The 22299-nt window shown below is 43.4% G+C and overlaps 2 protein-coding genes across 2 annotated transcripts; both read right to left on the bottom strand.

Annotated features, from left to right (window-relative positions):
• Positions 1-489: 489 nt before the first annotated feature.
• Positions 490-9328, bottom strand: ywhae1 (tyrosine 3-monooxygenase/tryptophan 5-monooxygenase activation protein, epsilon polypeptide 1). The gene is made up of 6 exons (XM_035623573.2): positions 9040-9328; positions 7248-7447; positions 6272-6378; positions 5750-5956; positions 4891-5027; positions 490-1689 (listed from the first exon to the last, which is right to left on the bottom strand). The coding sequence occupies exons 1-6, from the start codon at positions 9311-9313 to the stop codon at positions 1637-1639; spliced, it is 978 nt and encodes a 325-aa protein (XP_035479466.1). The 5' UTR covers positions 9314-9328; the 3' UTR covers positions 490-1636.
• Positions 9329-11409: 2081 nt separating this feature from the next.
• On the bottom strand, positions 11410-20841 carry crk (v-crk avian sarcoma virus CT10 oncogene homolog). Its single transcript, XM_035623574.2, has 3 exons — positions 20047-20841; positions 18845-19434; positions 11410-15092 (listed from the first exon to the last, which is right to left on the bottom strand). The coding sequence occupies exons 1-3, from the start codon at positions 20264-20266 to the stop codon at positions 14955-14957; spliced, it is 948 nt and encodes a 315-aa protein (XP_035479467.1). The 5' UTR covers positions 20267-20841; the 3' UTR covers positions 11410-14954.
• Between the last annotated feature and the right edge of the window lie 1458 nt (positions 20842-22299).

Here is a 22299-nt window from a genome sequence, read left to right as displayed (position 1 = left end):
CCTGTGAAAGTATTAGTGATTATCTATTGTGAGAGGGTGAGCTCAGCTGCCTGCTAGTCAAATACTTGTGGGTGTGCATCACTAAACCATCAGCCACTTACACAGTAGCAGGCCAGTCGCAGGCATCACTACACGGTCACAGCAGAACCACCGGCATTAAGATTGCATTTGTCTCTCAAACACTATAAATAGAAGATATCAATTTATGATTATGCTCAGTTGCCAACTCAGATTCCAGTGGCAACATCTGCCGTGTGGTGACGCTGTGCTAAGGTCTCACAAACACCCGTGCTGCACTGGAAGTTTCCAACACCGCTTTTAAAAATGAATTACAAAAAGGCTTTTATTCAAATGTTAAACCTGCAGAAGCTACAACAGGAAAAGCAGGATTCCTCATAACACTTTGAACAAACAGTTCCATGGGTTATATTTGATGAGTAACTAAATCCACCGTCTAAAAGGCAAATGGAAAAAATAAAAGGCAACCAGTCAGTTTGTAATGTTTAATTTAGTTTGTTTAATGTTAATTCCATGCTGTGTTTCAGTAAGAACAATACAGATTCCCTGTCTGTGGCTCCAGTCAGATATCCAGTAGTACAAATCAGCTCCAAGTTACACATAATGAAGCAAAACGAGAAGAGAGACAAAGGAAACGGGCAAAAAGAAAGGAAACCTCTGGACCAAGAGGAGCTTTAGTGAGGAGTAGGGGGAGAAGCAGCAGAGATGTGTTAACTCATGCAAGCGCTGACAAATCGTGATTTTAGGGCTCTCTGTCACGGAGCGGGGCCAAATTGACACTCGTCGTTTACACAAGTGAGAAATCTCCCAAGTTTTCAAAAATTAAAACCACCGGCTAAGGGCGTTATTCGACCTTCAGGGATTCAGCATGTGTGCACACTTACAGTATTTCAGCACAAAGTACAGTCCAAGGACAACTACGAGAACATTACAACAGAATCACTATGGTGTAAGAGTTAAGCACTTCTTTGTCCCACGTGGATATCGCGAATTTGGCCAACTTCCTCTGAAAACCTAAGTTAACAAAAAGGGCACTTGTAGTTTTTCAAATTGCCCATAAAAAAGATATAATGATTCGCATTCAACATTTCACTAAAAACAGAGATAAAATAGCTCCCATAACCCATAACTAAGTCAACATTATCAGTAATAAAAGTTAATTTCTGTAATTACATTAAGAAAAAAATCTCAATACATCCAGCAACTGATAAAAATATTGAGGAAAAAGCAACAAAACCAACAAAAATACAATAATGAAACAAAGATAACCTCCCAGAACTGCTTGTACCAGGACAAAAAAAATAAATCAGGGACTCTTTATTATCTTTGTCTTTCTAACATCGTATTTCCTGTCTCAATTAAGTGGTATTTACTTGAATGATGTAAGGGCTAATATAAAAATAAAAAAGAAGAGAAAAATAAACCTGTTCACTCCATAGACCTGCTGGGTCACAGAGCTGCAGAGGTGGAAGAAAAGGAAAAAAAGGGTGAAGGGAGAGGAGGAAGAGGAAGGTGACCCGCAGAAAGGGGAGAGAGAAGGGGGGGAAAGGGAGAGGGGGCGAGGAGTGTGAGGTGGTGAGGGGAGGGTCTCAAGTTGTTGGCGGTTGGTGGCAGAGTCTCACTGGGCGTCATCTTCAACGTCTTGCAGTACCTCTTTATTCTGTTCTTCACCTGGTGGAGGAAACACACAGGAACGGTGGAGTGAGCGGCACATGGGACTTTCACTTGGTACAAAGGACAGTGAACGCAGTTGAATTTAAAAGATCCAGTTTGAAAAAAAAGCTTTACTTGAAAATACAATATATTGTAAAAAGAAACAAAAAACTAAAACAAAAAAAACTTGGGTTAAAATACGTGGAGAATATACGAGAAAACACTTGTGGTCTACTCCTCCCCTCACACTGAAGCTGGATTTAGGTTTGGGAAAACTTTTTATTTATTTATTTTTTAAAACTTAATTTCTACAATATGTTGATTTTCATTGAAAACATGTTACAGCACTGACAAACGTTTCCTCTTTTGTAAGAAAAAGGCTAAAATGCTTTCAGACCAACCACAGCCTTAAAATGATTAGAGGTTTTGTGCACTTTACAATGCATTGTATTTTATAAGAGGATTTGTATGAAAAACTAAAGTAAAATAGTTATGCTGTCAAATACAGTGTTATTGAATGGCAGTGAGGCTGAAGTTTTAATTAGCAGAACAAGTAAACAAGTAATTACCCAAGTAAAGTGCAAAGACCTTCAAAAGATACTCAGAAACATTAACTGAGTTATAATACTTGATGACTTTTCAAAGCTGGGAACCAAACTTTTAGATGTGTGAGGAACACATTAACCGACCTGCTCCTTTCTTTCTTTTTTTAATATCTGGACTTTTTTTAAGTGGATATCTGTAAAAAAATCATCTGGCAACATCAGTCAGAGAACATGTTGAATCTCATTCAAATAGTGTTTAGAAAACTGAGTGTGAAGGGTTAAAAGGTCAAAAAGTGAAATAACTAAAGAAACCCCAGAATGAACCGTATTTAAGTTTGTCAGCTGAGCTTTGACACAAATACTTCAAGACTGCTACCATTCTTATTTGCACCAGTCATGGTTTGTCTCTACTGGGGGCCAAATGTGTTGAAACAGGTTTAATAGGTAACTACATGAACTCGAAGAGGAAAAAAAACTTAACTCATGAACAGGACTGCCCCCCCCACCAAAGATTTACCTACACAACTAGTAGCAGTAGCTGTTGATTGATATGTGTATATATACACTGCTACAAAAAATGAAGGGAATACGTAATGGTCACAGTAGAACACCAAGTCAGTTAAACATCAGGGATATCAATCTGTCAGGTGCAATAGAGGCAAAAGCAAGTGGTTTGAAGCACCGAAAAATGCACCGAAGTAAAGCTTCCCCCATCTCAACAAACTTTTAGATACTGCATGTTTATCTGTGCTATCTAAATATTTGAGCGAGAGGTGTTGCTAAGTGGCTCACGTTTGGTGACTTGCATGTTTCAAAGGATAAGCCAGCGTTTCCAGTTAATTAACTAGACCGTGACGGCCATCATCTGTGTCCTGCCAGAATTTCATTTTCAGCTTCTCTGGGTCATACTTTAACCTCTTAAATCTATTTCACACTTTGGATTTCCTGCCTGACACTTGTAATTATTATCCAACAAATGAAAGGACCAGCCATTAAAAAACTATGTCTGTCCGTGACCGACTGAGTGTGCCCACTGCATGTGGAGTTTGCTTCAGCTCGTCCACGAATCTTCTCACTGATTAACATTGAGACGTCTGTTAGAGGGCAGCCGTACTCCTGAATCTTTTCAACTGAATGCAGTGGAAAGATCAAAGACTACAGTTCACTACCACAAGAGACAAGAGGCTCAACGATTTATTTTCCTTATATAGAAATCCCATTTTGAAATTTTTATAATCCAAAAGGCAGATCTTAATCAGTGTTTTGATCATTTAGAGTAAAATAGACGATAAAAGCGTGGATACAGCGTGATTGACAGCTTGTAACCTCCAATTGGTGCATGGTTGCAAGTGTAGGTGGGCATACAAACCCTCCACCCCACTACGTCTGGTTGAAAAAAAAACAAACAACCAAGATGACGCTGGTCAAAATGCAAAACTCAAGCCACTGGGGGATGTCACACTTATTAAGTGTGAGAGAGAGAGAGAGAGAGAGAGAGAGAGAGAGAGAGAGAGAGAGAGAGAGAGAGAGAGTGAGAGAGAGAGAGAGAGAGAGAGAGAGAATGGCGGATCATGGAGCCTCTCAATAGTACCCGGAAGTGAACAGCAGTGCATTAGAGTAGCAGCAGAATGGATCAATGGACCGCCTGTTTTCCACTAATGAAGGGTAAGATGTTTAAATAATCAGATTGTATACATCTGAATCAAATCACATCTGAATCAAATCAACGTGGGCATTGAAGCAAGTTAGTGGATTTTATTCAAATAAATTTGAAAAAAAAAAAAGGATTGACTGACTACATAGAATAACTACATAGGCATGTGTGTCTGCTATATTGTGAATAGATACATTTACTGACTACTAATTACCAAAAATCGCAATTCTGTTGCTCTGAATAATGGATTCGAATTGCGCACCAAGAACAGTGAGTCACATGATGTGCAAACAGTTTGGACTTGGTTGACGCGACTCTCTCTCTCAATGGCTCTGATACCACCCATGTAATATGTTCATAAATGTGAGCTACCTTTGTCCATTTTTATATAGAAATGTTTAAAAATTAGAAAGTCAAAGGTCCTGAGAAGTTCACTTTTCTCTTGACCGACAAAGAAATAGGAGGAACAACTTGTCGACCTCGACAACAGATGTCATCTGTAGTTTTCTAACTTATTCTTCTATAGTTTGATTACATATCATCTTCAAATTATCTTAGCCCAAGAATCAAACACCTGTGGACACGGTGTCAACACAAGTCAAAGGGACGGACTATTTTTGATAATTATGACAATTTCAATTGCTTTCTAAGACTGTTGCTTTATTTATTTTCCAAATGCGTATCCAACTTCGTTCATACACTTGGTAGCTCTAGTCTGTTTAATGAATACTTTGAGTAATGTAATGTCATTAAACCCCTTCAAAAGCAGAATATTACAATCTAGCAATGTGCGCTTGTTGCCTTGCTGCCGACTCGACAGACCATCCATCAGGCTGCTCACAGTTATTGGCTAATCTTATAAATCCAGTTTAAAAGGTTTTAGGTGTGCAACAGGAGATGAGCAAGGTGTGAGTGAATTCATTAATCAGCATCTAGTGCTGGAAAAAGAGGTTCAACAAGAGGACACGGTGCATGTCCTACGTACGTTTTATGAATGGACTCGCGGCATAGGCCTCTTACCTTCTCCCTGCATATCTGAAGTCCATAGTGTCAGGTTGTCACGTAACAACTGCATGATAAGTGTGGAGTCCTTGTAGCAATCTTCACTCAATGTGTCCAGTTCTGCGATGGCGTCATCAAATGCAGCCTTCGCCAACCTGAGCAAACACATTCAGCACTCTGTTTAATTTTACAAGATAGTTAAAAGATCAAGATGTCTAGGCAATTCCTGTCAGCCAGTGTTGAAATGAAAAACTAGCTTGGAAATTTTAGACTTATTGTAATTTTCCAAGCTGCAATTTGTGCATCTGTCCCACTAAACTGGGGACATATTCTACATTATCCATCTGTGTCAGGCCTCTGTAATGTATTCATTCCTGTATTTTTGAACAAAAAGCTGATGCTACACAGGAATGGCTTCAAAACAACAATATCTAGCTCTGTTAAAGATGAATGGAAGATGGCAGCGTAAAAATGGTGTCACTAAATACTGACTTGAGAATTATGGGTTACAAACTTCCATTTCATTACTTCAATCTGTAGGTCCAAAAAAGCATATTAACATCCACTGTGATATACAACATAATACAATAAAACACACAGGGTAATGTTTTTTTTAGTTTTTGTTGGAGCATCACTCGTCAGAACAATAACCAGTTTGGCCAAAGGACAAAATGTATGCATGGCAACTAAGACAGATTAGTGAAGGTTCACTGAAAGCATGAGAAGGCTGTTTGTTGTCAGGACACCTACACTTTGGATCCTTTCTAATCCTCCTGTGGTGACATTTTGGTATGCAGATGAAAGGTCACTCTGCTTTACTATTGTTAATCACACTTAAGAAATACAATAGGGGAAAATGTGTTGGAGAAACACTGACCTGCATGCACGGTCAGGTGAGTTGAGGATCTCATAGTAGAAGACGGAAAAGTTGAGGGCAAGGCCGAGGCGAATGGGGTGCGTGGGAGGCAGGTCCGACATGGCAAGGTCGGTAGCGGTTTTGTAGGCCACCAGGCTGTTCTCTGCCGCATCCTTTCTTTCGTTGCCAGTGGCAAACTCTGCCAGGTACCTGTGGTAGTCGCCCTTCCTGGAATTAGGGGAAAACATTTACCTTCAGTGGTATACAACAATACAGAAAAAAAAATTTTTGCACTGTGATGGTGTTGATGGAGCCGGCCGCTCAAGTCATTACATGAGCCTTCACTTTATACACCGACATACTCCTGTCAACCTCCCAAGTTCTGGACTTCATCAATATTACCAGTGTTCTGACTTAAGTTAACCCTTTATTTCTGTCTAGAATATAGTTGTTAATTTTTCCTATTCAACCATATGAATGTCAAATGAAGAGTTATGTCCAAAAACGTCCTATTGATTAATATTGGGACCTCAAAGCTCTTACATTTTGTTGTAAAAGACCTTGGACTCTCCCACAGCAGCAGAGGGGAGTAGGTGCCTTTCCAGTGCATCCAGAATGTCACCACAAATCGTCTTCAGCTCCTTCTCAACCTGCCACCAAACAAAAACAAGAAAAGCCATTTATTCAATCAGCAAAAACATTTGTTTCACACAGATGCGGTTCCTTCATTCCCGCTTCTATGTGGGTGCAAGTGTGAATGTGATGTAAAACTTTTTGCCATCTGCCAATATCCACAAGCAGATGTGTTCACATATGCAAGACATTCACTATTGCTGTTCATGTCCTCTTCTGGGCTACACTGATCAGCCATAACATTAAAGCCAGTTACGCCTTTTGATGTTGTGGCAGATCTGTTTATTTTTGACTTTGTCAATTCATGACGCCAGGGAACGAATTCAATCTATAATAATTTTATAATCACATTCCTGATGGTTCAGAATTAACTTTCTAAACCACTCACAGACACATACATTCATTCATTCATTTGACAGATCAGTGGAGGTAAGCCCCTTTCAATTGATTTCTCTCCTGATAGTCTGCTTGTAGATTAAATATTAAAATTTTGCTCATCCAATTTTGATGTTGCGATAGAACCCCAACCCCCCAGGGAATTAAGAGAGCAACTAACAAAATAAAGTTGCAAAAGCGGGATAACTCCTCTCTGAATCCCATTAGGTCACTGACTGCAGTCCAACTGCCTCTCCCATCTCTCTGACACTCTGGCCTCTCCCAGAATAATAGCCAGCTCTTATTTCCCCCATAAAAGCAGGAGAGAGTGCAGCACTTGCCAACTATGACTCAGGTGCAGTCTGTCCAGTAGGTGCCTCATAATGTGCATTATTAATATGAGGAAGTGATTTCACTTTAGCAGAGCAAATCTGAAATCCTTTGAAGTGAGAAACACAGTGGGACATGGTCACTGTGTAAGTGCTCCTGACATGAATACGGAGTTCTGTACCGTTTGCCTGTAATCCTGGATCATCTTCAGTTTCTCTTCTCCGGCCTTGCTCTCTTCCCTGTGTTCGATACTGCTGATTATCCTCCAGGAGGCTCTCCGGGCTCCGATCACGTTCTTGTAGGCCACTGACAGCAGGTTCCTCTCTTCCACCGAGAGATCGCCTTCCATGCCCGCCACGTTCTTCATAGAAACCACCATCTCTGTTGAGGAAAGAAATGACAACATTCTGATTTAATTAAAGTCATTCTCATGAACTTTGTAGTTTGAATTCTCCATTTTCTCACCAAGTAAGCTGACTAAATGGCGGTCTTAAATTGTGATCCAACCCATTATTATGACACAACATCAAGCCTCCCAGCAACTGATTAAATCTGCTGTACGAATCCCTGAGTTTCTTTTTGTGTTGGTTGGGTAAAAAAAAAAAACGCTCATTATGAATTATGCATTCTTCTGTCAGGGATGTGTGCTCAGAGATATATCAATTAGCCACATGCCAGACAGATTCAACTGTGGTGTGACACGGTGTGTAAGAAGACCTGTTAAGGCGGAGTCCGTCGGTCAGTGCCAAACCTCCACCTATGCACCAATCCGGCAAGACACACCTGCGTCAACCACTAACTCGCTGCATTGATATGCAGTTCACTTATCAGGTCGGATTGTGCTAGAACAATATGCCATTGATACCATCTAGCTGGGTAGACATACAACAACAACAGAAGAACTTTGTGTGTTAACAGGTCAAAGCCGGCGGACAGGATCTTCTATGAGACTGTGGCTGGTGTATTCTTGACTTCTACCACGCTGCTCTCTACGAAGCGCTTCCGTAATCCGTCTATCAAAAAAAAACCAAAAACACATTTGACAGACGGCAGAATAACAGCACGAAGACGACCGCATTCCGGCGAGGAAGCACCTTTGGCCGGTCGACTGTGAATCACCCCCCGCAAAATACACCGGCTCCAAATCCCGCGAATGAGTCACGGCGCATTCGCCGAGCGTCTCTCGGGCGACGCATGACCGGTGGCGAACGCAGCCGTCTAAAAACAGCCCGTGCTGCGGGGCCTGCAGGGGCCCGACGGCCCGACGGGAGCGCACCGGGCGCAGGGGACGAGGGGACTCGTTCTCGCCAATCGATCTGCACAACCTGCTTTCAGAGGGGGGACAGACCCGCCGAGGGGAACAGCTGCCCTCCCACTCCCACCCACTGCTAGCGCGCTTAGCACGCTTCAAGTGGCTAACCTCGCACCTCGGCTAACGCCTCGCCGATGCTCAAAGTGTGCTGGTAACCGAATCACGCTTGGGGTGGGTGGGGGTGAGGGGCTGGGGGGGGCAAAAGGGTGTGTTTTTATGTCTACAGAGACAGAAGCATGACAATGGCTGTTGCCTAAGGGGAACAAACCCAACCAGCATCTCAGGTGCGAAGGTACACGGCTAGCATGGTGCAGGGGAGGCAACTACTGACAGCTCACGCTCCGGTTATCCGCCATTTTGTTGTCGTCCCTTCGCTAACGCTAGCCACTTTCGGTCGCACCCGTGCAGTTCCCCTCCCCCCCACCCCCAAACACCCCCGCAAATTGGCCGGGGGCGTCGATGCCACGCCAGTTCGCCCGGGTGGACGAGCCCCTTGCCGTGTCAACAAACGGCAAGCCGAGTAGAGGCGGCCGTAGCCGAGCTAGCTCCCGTGCTAGCAGCGGCTAGCGCTGCGCCGCCGAGCCGCTGCTCGGTTAACATCGGCGAGCTCGGCGGCGCACACGTCCCACTCCCGAGCCGGCGCTGGAAAAGTGCGACCTACCGTCGTATCGCTCCGCCTGCTCGGCGAGCTTCGCCTGGAACACTAGGTCGTTTCTGTCGTCCATCGCGCGCGGGGATGCTGGCTGAGTGGCGAACAAGTCGAACTGGCGAATGTTTAGCGTGAAGAAACACGGTGGCGTGCCAGGTCTGTCGGCGGCTCGTACAGTCCAACAGCGAGAGTCGATGACTGGTGTTCCCTCCCACCGGCAGCGCTGCGCTGGGATGTTGTAAAAATGGCGACCAACCTCATCCGGGTACTGCGCATATACGCGCATGAATCAACAGCTTTGATACGCCCATCAATAGTCTCTTCCACTTTTATTCTTATGGGAGAGTGTTTAATCATAAGCAGTTTTTTTTTCTTTTCTGTACTTTCGTTAAACTGGTAACAAACGCTTAATCCATTTTATTGAGCCCTGAAATGATTTGCCCATTCAACACGTTACATCATTCGCCGACAGCAACTGTGTCTTTCCCAGGACAAAATCCAATAATTCTTTCTGCTAGACGAAAAAAGCATCTGTACAACAAACTTGTGACGGGATCTTGTACCACACGCCCCCCCAGGCTACAAGGTGCAGTCACGTGACCATACGTGGCGCTCAGTAAAAAATAACTTGCATTGCTTTGAGGGGCACAAACTAAAACCCATGCATGTTTACAATATTTGGGTGCTTGATTATTCAAGGGGCTGATACATCAGTTCTTCACAGAGTAATTGGGTTAAAAACGAAAAGAGGAATATTTTTTTAAGAAGCCGAACGGTGATGTGAATGATGTCACAGAGTCGGGGATGAGGTCACAGTTTCGAGAGTGAAGTCAAAATGTCTAGAGCAAACTTGAAATTTCAAGATTCGAGCTACACTTTTGCAAACCAAACTTGCACATAGACTGCCTTGACACAATGCGTGTGGTGGCGGATTTGTTAAAACTGCATTTCCGAATCCATTTTAGTAACAAGGAAATGAATCTCCGTTTAGATCATTAACACAGCGTGGTAAAGAAGACAAGTGACCGTGCCGAAATCTGCGTTTGTTCAGAAGGAGTAACTGTTTACGCTGTAAAGACGGATGACATGACAGCTCCCAAAACTGAAGCCAAATCATTTTCATCTCCCCCTGGTGGCTGGCTGCAGTCTAGGTCATAAACCCTGCCTCCTTCATGTAAGCAGATGGGACATCACCGTACACATAAATACAATTTTCTCAAAGATGGTTTCTGTCATTTAATGTAGTTCTTATCACACTGATGCGATTGACAGCTGAATCTGACTCGCATTGGTTGAGCATCGACGGAAACCTTGACACTGTGGCTCCACTCCATGACCGTGACTGCGCAGAATCTGGCCCCTGACATCCAAAGCGTGAGATGGCGGCACCTGTATCCCATGATATTTTAGCTTCATTTTGAGGGAGGAAGTGAAGACGCGTCATCCATCTGTGGTTACTCATTGGTTACACCAACACTCGAAGGATGTAACGCTCTGGCACCTTGCACAGCTGTCAGTCGTTCCTCTAACTGGATTTGACTTTATTCTCGACATATTGCCTTTATTCACAAAATGAAAAATGAAAAACAATCTTATTTTTCTTATGCCTGACCCTAATAATCTTCCGTAGTCCTCTGCATATTTACATTGTTAATGAAAAAAGAAGCAACCCCCCCACAATAAATCACTACCTTACACTCAAGTTCATTCAAATGGTCTATTTAAAAGTGAATACCAACAGACTAACTTAAATTTACATTTCAAGTGCACTTTAATCATTGATAAATTCCCCATATTTCCCTTGTGTCAACCATAAAATAAAACACCCACTTCCAATTACCTTTAAATTAACACTAAAATAAGCAAAAGCCAAGTATATTATAATTTACAAATGCAATTTTAAAATACATTTTAATTCTAGTAATAGTGTACTTTAAATGTATATTTACAGTCATTTAGTTTGTGCATCTCAATAGCTGAAACTGCTGTTAGAAAATAACATATTTTTACACACTTGTTTTTATCAAACCAGTGGAGCTGGCATTGCAGTTTTCTTGTTAACAGCACAAGGCAGTCCCCGTTGGCTGATGCACATACTGTTAAAATTGTTTGGATGCACTTGTGCTGTACATTGTCACCACGTCATAGTGTTCTAAAAATATATCTTGCTAGTATGAATGGTTTCTGTAGCTAGGCAACTGGCATGTGCAGCATGAAGGGTAAGAGTCATTATTCATGAATTGTACAGTTACAACAGTAAGAATTAAACAGATTAAAGTGGCATTTCTTGTTTTCAGGTGGAAGCTGTTATTAAGTCTTAGAAAGACTCAGGAGCACCTGCATTTCACAAGCATAGAAAGAGCTCGCAATACATTACACACATCATTTGTCATGGGTTTGACTTTATTTACTAGTATATTAACACATTACATGCTACGGAAAATAAGGTAATTTCAATTGTCTTGAAAGAATATAGTGTTATAATAAAATGGCACATTTTTATATTAACACAATTTCCACTGGCATTTTGACACCCCTTCCTTTTTGTGAAAGGAAACGAATGACTTCATGCAGGGCTACTAAAAAAATACTTCTTGGTGGTTTCATTGGCAACAAAATTTATAAGATAATGATTTATGTAGCGAAGCACTTGCCATGTGCAGGGTGAGTGACAAAGAAGCTTGATTTGATCGCAACTACATGGCTAAAAACGGACTGTAAGCCCACCAAAAAAAAAAAAGGCAGTAAACACAAATGTCACTTTCCTAGACCACAGATTTTTTTCCAAGAAGTCAGCTAAATATTTTCTGTAACCGGAAATCTTTAAACGTGGGTTTGGAATCTGGCCAAGTTGAAAATAGAATGTGAAAGCAGGACAGAGTTAGTCAGGCAAAGCTGTAAGGTCAAGGAAACTAAACCATAAAAAGGGGAGAATAGAATCAATGCAAACTCGGGGTAAAAGCAGTAAGTGCATTCTGTCAAAAATCTAATTTCATATCCTTTAATATCGTAACCACTGGCAGAATAGGCTTTTCTGAAGGATCCCATCTTTCTGGATGTTGCTACAGTGCCATCTAAGGGTGGCACGCAGCGCTGGCCAGGGCTACTGTACCGTGACATCCGAGAGGAACCCTTCACTTGGGAGAAACAGCAGGTTCTCACAGATCAAATTCAAAGTGGAGCAAGTTCACTTCAGCAAATGTCTGAGCTGCACATCCAGCCTGCTTCAATCCAAGCCAGTTTATGTTTGATGATTAAAGTGGGTGATGATTGTCAGGTGTCAAAAAAAAGTAGATTGATTCAACCTCAACAGAAAACGACCCCTTCGGGAGAAAAAGGCAGTCTGTAATACAAAACAACTGGCATGATCTCTTGGCAAAATTCTGAAATGGAGGGCAGAGAGAAGACAGTGAAAGAAAGAAAAAAGTCCATGTTGGTGTGTGCATCATAAAGGTTTTTAAATAAAAATAAAAAGGAGGGGCAAAGGAATAAGCACAGGGGAAGAACAAAGGCTCACGGTCCCGAGGATTGAAAGAACAAGATAGTGCAAGGTGGCAGCAAGATTATGAATAGGTTAAAAACATGTACCAAATACCACTTTGTCTTTTCTTGCAACACATTTGACGAGATCTGAACACAGAGCGATCTGTCTGGCTAAGGTCTACTCAGTGAGCGGAATGGAGAGTGCTAATATACGACGACGTTACTAACTAAAATGGTGGGCGGCCCAAGCTCGCTCGGTTCAACTTCCTTCATGTACATCAGATGCAGAATTAGAGCAAGTAGTATTGTGATGGCTGGGGGCAAACAGATGTACCCCCCCACCCCCCCAAGTCATTTTATCTTGCACCAGCAGCCCCTCACTCCCTTGCAACACTTTGCAGAGTTCAGTGTACATTGAAAACAGTTTCCCTGCAGTCAAACGCAGCCATGAAAAAAAAAAAAACTACAACAAAATAATATTTTAGCATGTAATGATAATTACATAGTACATCATTTCATAACAATATGTTCCTTTTTTTTCTTCTTACAAAAAGACTACTTGGTGGTACTTGGTGGCCGCAGGTGATGGGTGGATGGGGGCTGAGGTGAGCAGAGAGGTGGATAGAGGTTAAATGTAGTGTTGCCCTCCTCTCCACCGGTTTCCTAGCTTCACCGCAGCGGCCTGCTCCGTGACTGTGTCTGCATGAAGTCGCAACTAGCTGCTTGTCTCAACTCACTTGTGTTATTTGGCATGAGGGGTGGATGCTGGACTAGTCCTTCACCTGCTCCTTGAGAATTGCACACCTCCAGTTGACCGCACCTCTTCAGTTCTTTCCGAGATGTGATATTCTCCCTCTTCATTTTTTTCCCAGTGATAAAACGCTGCAGACGTCCAGGGATTTGAGTCATACTGCCCGTGTCCCTCACACAGTCTTGAGATGACCCAAATAATGCTGCATTCATGTCTTATAAAAACAAAAGCAGATGCATTACGAAAATGCCATTCCCCTCAACTTAGGTAGCACGTCAGCGATTTTTGCTCTGTCTAGTTAACGCCACTTAAATATTAGGTGTTGAGCTCTGAACGAATACCTTCAACAACCCCATATGTCTCATTTCCTGGATAAAGATAACAACACTGAGGAAAGACCAGTGTGGAAAAATGAAGGGCAAATGTGGGGGAGAAAGAAAAAAAACACTGTCATGGCACGTTACAGAGAATAAGTGTAGCCTGTGTGTGGGAACATGTCAAGTTTGATTTGCTCATTACAAGCATGTACTGTAAGTTTGAAACAAGCAGATCAGAATCAAAAGAATAGCTGGAGATTTTGGGCAATGCTCTTGTTTGCTTTCTTTTTGTCTTTCTGTTAGACGGAAGATTGATACCACTCCCTTGTCTGCACGATAAAAAAGAGCAGGCAGTTAGCTTAGTTTACCAAAAAGACTGGAAGTGGGGGGTCCGGGTAAAAGAACCTCCCGAGTGTCAGCAGGTCAAAAACAACAATTTGATGTTTCATAGGTGATCACGTGCTAGACTATTTCTTGGCCGGGTGGAGCGACTTAATATCCATTGGTTGCCTGGCAACTGCTCCCAACCGAATACGTCCCCATAACGTTGTGAATTGTCTGAATATACTTTGGTGGTTGGTTGGCGTAACTGAGCTTTAAAGGTGGTGATAGGTGGATTTTGAGTCATTTCTTCCTGCTTCCAGTCTTCATGCTAAGCTAAGATAATTAGCTGCAGGCGGTAGCCTCGTGTTCACTGTACAGACAGATGAGTGCATGTCTCCAAAAATGTCAAAATATTCTTTTAAACTGTCAGTACAAGTTTCTATATTGGTGCCAGAACAGCTTCAAATGAGACACAAACATTTAAAATGTGTGGTCACTCTTCAACTTGTTACTGAATTCCCATCTGACATGAATGCAGCAGGCGTAAACATGGTGAAGGATGAGGGGGAGAAATGACAGTGCCGAGTATCATTATCTACTGGCTACAATGCAGGAAGAGGAAATGGCTGAATTGTGTGGCGAGGAGTCTCCTGAGGAGCGAGTGTTGATAAGGCGTCCACAGCAGGGACGTGACGAGGGGGAGTACAAACAGTGTTGCCATGCCCGCAGAGCAGGAGACTGTGCATCTTCTGTTTCCACCGTGGAGTATATGACCCATTCTGAAGTCAGTCAGTCGGTCAGAGCAGGTAGCGGAGGACGGCAGGCATGATTATTCACAAGGGTAGAACTGGAGGGTGTGTATAACAAGGGTCCAACGAGGGTCTGTTTGTTTAGTTCTCTGTGATTCTCTGAAAATGTACTTGGTGCAGGTAAAAGCTGGAGCAGACGTGGGGGGAGAACAGAGCAGGTGAGTGTGTGGAAGAGGAAGGAAAAGGGGGGGGGGGGGGGGGTGAGGAAGGGTCTAATACTAGTGTCCGGGTTGCCGTCCGCTCTCAGCTGAGCTCGTCCTCGGCATTGTGCTGGTCCAGCAGTTTGACGTGTGTGAAGGGAAAGTGGCCACGTTTGCCTTTACATTCCCCCTCCCACTGGCCGTTCACGTTAATTTTGGTCACCTTCACCATGTCGCCCACCTGGAGGGGGGGGGAGGGAAAGTGTGTGAGTGCAGAAATGTCTACAGCAGAAGTGAAACTGATCAACATGAAGATAACCCACTGTCCTCTCAAAGAATTAATCAATTGACGGAAACATAATCAGCGATAAATCATTTCAGTTATTTAGCAAGTCAAAATGCAGCGATCCCACCTGTTCCAGCTCTCTATAAATGTGAGGATTCGCAGTTTTATGTTATTTTTAATGGTATACACCTGCAACTGATGATTTGTCATTATCCATTAATCAGTCATAGTTTATTATTTCTCTGTCAGAAATGAGCCATGTTCATATCTTCAGTTTGCTTGTTTTGTCCACAACTAACAGTCAAAAGCTGAAAGATACAACAAACACCAAAATCCTCTCATCCGAGAGGCTGAAACAAGAGAAAAGACAGATCTGAAACGATTAATCAGATTTCCAATTAGATATCAATAATCATGAGTTTGTGGTTGCATGATTGAACCACTAAATTGACTGATTATTGTCGGAGCGCTGAAGTGGAACATCCTGGACTGTCGGCCAGAGGAAAACGAGGAACTTGTTGCAGCCACCTAGAGTGTTGGAAATCTGTGCTCAGCATTTCAGACTCAACGATCGGAAAACCATTGAAAACAGATTAGTCAGTGATGTGAAAACTTGAGCCAATCCCGATATTGGGTAGTAAAACATTTCCTATACCAATACATTAGCTGTTATATAAAATTTAAAAAAGAATCCTTGGCCAGTGATTGTCAAGATATCATTATCCAACCTATATGACAAAGCCATGTAATTGAGGCTTGATATTTCACAGTTTAACCACAAGCTTTAATGTAAATAAAGAAAACAAAAAAATTGCATTGTTGACTGTGTAAACAATAGTTTTCAAATTGGCAGACATAAATGCAGACACCAATATGTCTGTAAATGGCTCGTATCATCCGATTTTGCTAACACGAACCCGTTGCTGTCAGGAGGAAGTGTTTACGATTACGGTCGACTTGCACATGGAGAGGAGTGGTGGCTGCTCCTGTGTCATTGAACCTGTGCAAACAAGGACTAACAGTCAGTTCCAAAGTTCAGATCTTTTGAGAGTGATGACTGAACGACTCTTCCAGGCCATTTATCATCAGCTTGATAACCTGGTACGTACCAGTCCTGACAAACGTGTTTAATGTGTAACTCGCAGCGTTTGTATAACATATAACGTAGTACCTCTTAAAGCAGCGGCACACCTTACATCAAATGAAGTGACGCAATTAAGATACGTAAAGATGAAGATTAAGATACGTACAGATGAACACCTCTCCTAAAGTGGTTTCCTGCTTTCCAGTATTTTATACAGTACACTGCCCTGCATTGATTTATATTGTGTGTGTTTGCCCGGAACTAATTATCATTTTCATTGGTGTCTAATCTGCTGATTCTTTTCAAACAATTGTTCGTTCCATAAAAAATTGAGAAAAGGTTTTAAAAAACAAGCTTCGTCTTTTCAGTGCTTTTTTAAAAAATCTGACCAATAACATCTGCCGGCTGAAATCTTATCTCAAAGAACAGGATTTTCCCCCCCAGACAGAACCATATGAACTTTAGTAATCAGGGGTCAACATGTTCAGGTCAACTTTAGAATGACTTTGAAATTAGTTTGGGCAATCAATAACGTTTATCTGATGGAAGCAGTGATTTTCATGCACTGCGTTTAAAGACAAAATGTTGACACAGTTTGAAGGTTGTAATGTAAGATGTACAGGAAGAGAACTGTGCAACTTTAACGTCCAACCCAAAGATATTGAGTCCACCATCACATAAGGCAAACAACAGCACATGTGAGAAAAGATTTTGATTTGACATTGTTCATATGTTTCAGCTCTTATTACATTTAATCCAAGCGGCGACACGCGCATGCCTTGCTGCTGCTGCTAGTGGATTTCCTTAATTAAAACTGCTGGTTGCTGTAGGTTATGTGTGTCACTCTTCCACAATAGTGTTGCATTATAGAAAGAAAAACGTGCCTTTTTTTTGTTTTGTTGTACAGTAGGTTTACCAGGAGTACAATGATCTGGGGATTAAAAAATTGCTTCATGCAGCGGGTACCAATGCACTAAAAGCAAAGTCTTGATTGCCTCACATGTCGTCCCACAGAATTGGCTCAGGACATCCTTGTCTATATCTGCAAAACCCCGTCATCATTATGCAACAAACCATGGCCATTTGACACATAGGGATCACAGCTGTTTGTTATGGCACTGGATCACTCAATACTGAGTAGGTTTATTTGTTTGTGCTACTTTGGCTCCAGTATATACAGAATATGGTGAGAAACTAAATACCACAAACTACATGATGCAATAGTAAAGCACCACCACAAGCCCTGGCCTCAAAATTACCACACAGCTGATCCCACACCTCTTCGCCACAGCTTCTACAAAAAGCTCAACACTAAAAGCTTCACGTGGTAGTTGTCATGCTACGGCAAAGAGATTCATCGCTTCGAATTCATCTGAAAACTGCTTTTCAACCAAAAATATTTGAAATATTACCTAGTTCCAGCTGTTTGAATGTGAAGATTTGCTGCTGTTCTCTGTTTTTACCATATGTAAACTGATAACTTTATTATTAAGCCCAAACAATCGATGCAGCACAACTTTACTCGAGGATTTCTAAAGGTCTCTGTCAGAGGTGTTTGTGTAATTATTGTCGCTGCATTTATCTGCAACTTCTTGCACAGATTTCCCCACAGATCTGAATTAGTTTTTAAACAGTTGTCAACCTGAAACAAAGGGATTATGCGTGCGTGCGTGGATGATGAGAAGTTAGTTTCAGGCGGTGAAGATAAAAGAGAGCGTCACAATCAGTGGGTTTTCTGGAGGAAGACACAAGGAAACTTGAGCTAATTATTAACTGTCCAGTACCACTGTGCTAAGTCACTACTGGTGAAAACATGCAGCCCGCCATAGGTCAAAGCCTGACAAGTCTTTCAGAGGAGGGAGTGGTGCAAACCAGCTCATACAGTACACAGGATCTACGACAGGTGTAGCTGAGCAAACTCCAAACGGCAGCAAAGAGAAATGACGGCACAGTTTAGAAAATACATATCTGGGATCAATATTGGTATCAGTGGTGTCACGCAGGGAAGGAGAGACACACGAAAAATGCTGCAACTGCTCCGTCTCCCAGTCAAACTCCCGGCTCAGCTGGACTCCTGGCTTCACAAGAGACTAGAGGAAATGGTCCTGTTCCCAAACATAAACTATTTCCTTCCCCAAACGACCTGCTCCATGGGAGCCTTGCTCTTGCTTCCGGACAGCGCAACAGTCCAGCTACCGTGAGTGGTGCTTATTGGCAATTTTCATATTTGGGAACCCTTTCATCTTTTTACTGTTGGGTTAAACGGGGCCCTGACCGCAGAAACAAGCTGAGCGCTGAAAGTTGAAGCCATTGAGTTAATAGTCATTATGGACAGACTTTACAAACTGTAGTGTCACTGGGGACTGATCTCTAAAGAAGAGATATCATTATGTTTATGGATTGTCTTAAAAAAACTAGCATTTTCTGACCTTGCTTCCTGCTCAACAAGTACTGAGGAAGAAATGATCGAAACCACAATAGGAAAGGACGCCAAAGAATGTACGCTCAGACTTGATAAGCTAGCAGGGTTGGTCCTACATCCTTCTTTGCTAAACGTCTCCTTTCCTCCAGCACATGTTAAGAGTGGACTCAAGGAAAAAACACGACACACATCCATATTTACCTCCAAGGCCAGGGCAGTCTTGTCGTAGGCATTGGGCACCCTTTTCTGTATGGCCCTGGCATACACAGGTCCATTCTGGAGGTTTGGGAGAGGGGTGGGCTGGGCGTACTGGCTGGGGTCTCCCAGAAGCGGAGTGCTGGGCGGAGCCACAGATCCGTCAGAGTTCCCTAGCATCCCCATGCCTCCCGGCGGTCCCCCAGGAACGCCAGGCCCCGCCGCTGAACTCGGAGACGCCGGCCGGTACTTCTCCACATACGGCACTGGTATCATCCCCGCTCGGCCCTCTGAGTTCTGGGCATTCCACCACTGCTCCTCCGGCTTCTCCAGAACCCGGAGAACGTCACCCTTCCTGAACGGGAGATCCTCCTCGTCGTTGCCCGGGAAGTCGAAGAGTGCCCGGACGTACTCGTCCTCCAGGCGCGGCGGGGGCCCCCCGCCGGGGCCGACGCTGACGAAGGAGGTGTACTTGGACTTGTTGATGGGTTCTATCAAGGTGGTGGTGTCTAAGTAGTGTATTTTATAGAATTCTAGCAAGGCTGGGAGAGCGTCAAACTCCTGGTCACCGATACGGAACCTCGGAAGAACCAAACCTGGTGAAAATAAGGGGAAATTAAGGAAGGATGGAAGACGCGTGAGAAAGACAAATGTCATCTGTAACCACTACATACGCGTTCAAATCTGTCACATGCGAAGTATGTTCATGTACACGAGACGGTGGTTTCCAGATTGACAAGTAAGACGCTTTTGTTTCCTTATTTAGCATTTTGTTCCTTCACGAGGAAACGCAACAAACACTCTGTGGCAGTCCTCACACAGGTCTGGTCGAAGCCTTTTTCAATCCTGGCAAAATGACAAGACTTTTAAACATCCCTCACGGGTCGGCTGGGGAATTGGACCCATTTTTTTTAAATGGCGAACCAGTCCAGAACTCACACTAACACCGGGCCCATCGCAGGGGGGGAGGCGGGCATGTCCACCATGTCTTGAAACGGCGGGGCAGTGGAGCATCTATCGATCGGTCGTGATCGGAGGCATGTCTGCCTTCATTACGAGGCACGTGTTTGGGGGTGTCTGGCCTGCGGGGGGGGGGGGGGGGGGGGGGGGGGGGGGGGGGGGTGTACTACTGCGCATCGCCTTTTGGTGCAAGTCATGCAAGAATGGTCACATCACCCCCCCCAACCCAGCCCCCCCCGTGATCTCACCTGGACCGGACTGTCGGTTGTTGCTGATGCTGTTGATTATGTAATGCGAGACTTTGGAGTTCTCCGACACCGACAGCACGTAGTCGCCGGGGCTGGTGATGGAGTCGCGCACCAGGAACACGCCGTGCCGCTGCCCCTGCAGCAGGGACACAGCCTCCTGCCTGCTCAGCCGACGCCAGTACCAGCTGCCGCGGTCCTCCGCGTCGAAATTCCCGGCCATGGCCACCAGTCCGAAGGCGAGGCTGCACCGGGCCTTCCCCTGCTCTCCCGCCCGTCGTCCGCAGGCGAAGCCTTCAACTCATACAAGAAGAAGAAGAAGAAGAAGAAGAAAAAAAAAACTTCAGCGCCTAGAGCACGTTCGGCGAACGGGCGACATCCGCGGCCGGCCGTCTGGACGTCCACTCGCCGACGCAGAAGCTCGACCGCTGGTGTGGAGAGGGGGGCAAGCCCAACAAAGGCACTCGGGTTTGGTGTGCGGGACGGAGTGCGTGGGCTCTGCGAGTCGCGCCAGACGGTGCGGCAGCGGAATTTGCGGCTACAACGCCGCGGCCGATGACAACTAAGTTCAAAAACTGAAATGGCGGATACGGGAAAACAAAAAAAGAACCAGCCTCGACGGATGTGACGCAATAATCGTGGGCGCCAGACGCTCGTGCGGTGTCAAGCTGTAAAAAAAAAAAAAAAAATGTGCCGCAGGACTTCCGTTTTGCGGGTTAACCCCTGACCATAACCACGCGGGCTTATGATTACCAGGACAAATCTACATGGCATTTAGTGAATCTTGACATATTACGATCGTGTTGTTTGATATTCAATAAATAGCCTTGTGTGATATCATTATTGTGCTAATTATATTTTTATTTTATTTTGGAGATAAAGACAGTAAACAGCCCTTTCCGGTTGTGGTGGTCTCTGTTTGACTTGACGGCGCCGTCCGTCATGTTTAAGTGGGCTGTTCCGAAATCACGTGTAAAGTTTGCCTCGTTTTTGCGACACATGTGTTGCACTGCTGCAATCGCTCTGCGGACACATGCACCTCGCGTGCGTTCAGAAGCTCGCCTCTCCTTCCCATGTCAAAGTGCACGCAGCCCTAGTAAATAACGGGCTGGTCTGCACTTTGTTAATGTCGCCACTAGATGTCAGGCAAGGACCGCGCCGTTTTCCACAATAATGTAACAATGAAAATGAATACAAAAGTTATTCTATTTACGGATAGAAACCAAGGGACTTCTGCACAGAACTAGAACCATCAAAATACAGTATGAACCACAACAATGCTGTGGATCACAAGGTAGCACAAGGATTTATTTGTAACTATTGCTTTTGCTAATCTTGCCAAATAATTTTAATGCATTATAAATCAGTTATAAATCATCATATATATATATATATATATATATATATATATATATATATATATATATATATATATATATATATATATATATATATATATATATCAATCAATTGGAATAAAGTTTAGGGTACCGCTGCTTTTCTCTCGTCGTGTGTGTGTGTGTGTGTGTGTGTGCGTGCGCACGCGTGTGTTTTAAACTCCTTTATTCATCACAAAGACCCTTGCAACAATTTACTTGACTCTGGTCTTCTAGGAAAGAGCAACAGGGCGTCCGGATTCAAATTTCTATGGTTAACTATTGAAATTTCAACAATAGTTTGGGAAATATATTATTCCTTGCTTAATTCCAACCAAGAATTAAATGAGACCATATATACTAGTGTCATGTCTCTGTGTTGAGTACAGGAGTAAGGCTACTGAGTGACTTACATAGCTTAGCATTACTACTGATACCAGGAAACCTGGCACTGTCAGAGGTTCGTATGTAGATTGTTATATTGACACAAATAGAAAATGTAAACTCGTAGCTTCTCCATAAATCATTAGAAAATTTTGAATTAACCATTAATAAGAACTATTTATTGCAACTTATAAACCTGTCTGATCAGAAAAGGGTCACCCCTCTCTTTCTTCTGTTGTGACCCTTGGTCATTATGGTGTTTCTCAGAAATCCCAGATATACATTGATCATGTATTTGCATGGAGATATGCCAGTGGGTGTTGTCTGAAAAAAACAAGGATTGATCAGTGCGACGTTCCTTAATATTGGGCTTGAAAGACTGTTGATCATCAGGTGTAATGGGTTAAAGTGAACCACTGATGAACACATCACCAAGGCAACCTAAAATCCCACCCCATATACTGATTTGGCTGAGTTCTTATTACATATGAAAGAA

The sequence above is a fragment of the Scophthalmus maximus genome, chromosome 11, assembly GCF_022379125.1.
Source record: "Scophthalmus maximus strain ysfricsl-2021 chromosome 11, ASM2237912v1, whole genome shotgun sequence".
Taxonomy (NCBI): Eukaryota; Metazoa; Chordata; class Actinopteri; order Pleuronectiformes; family Scophthalmidae; genus Scophthalmus; species Scophthalmus maximus.
The sequence above is the reverse complement of the archived record's forward strand: the minus strand, read 5'-3'. Positions and strand labels throughout refer to the sequence as shown.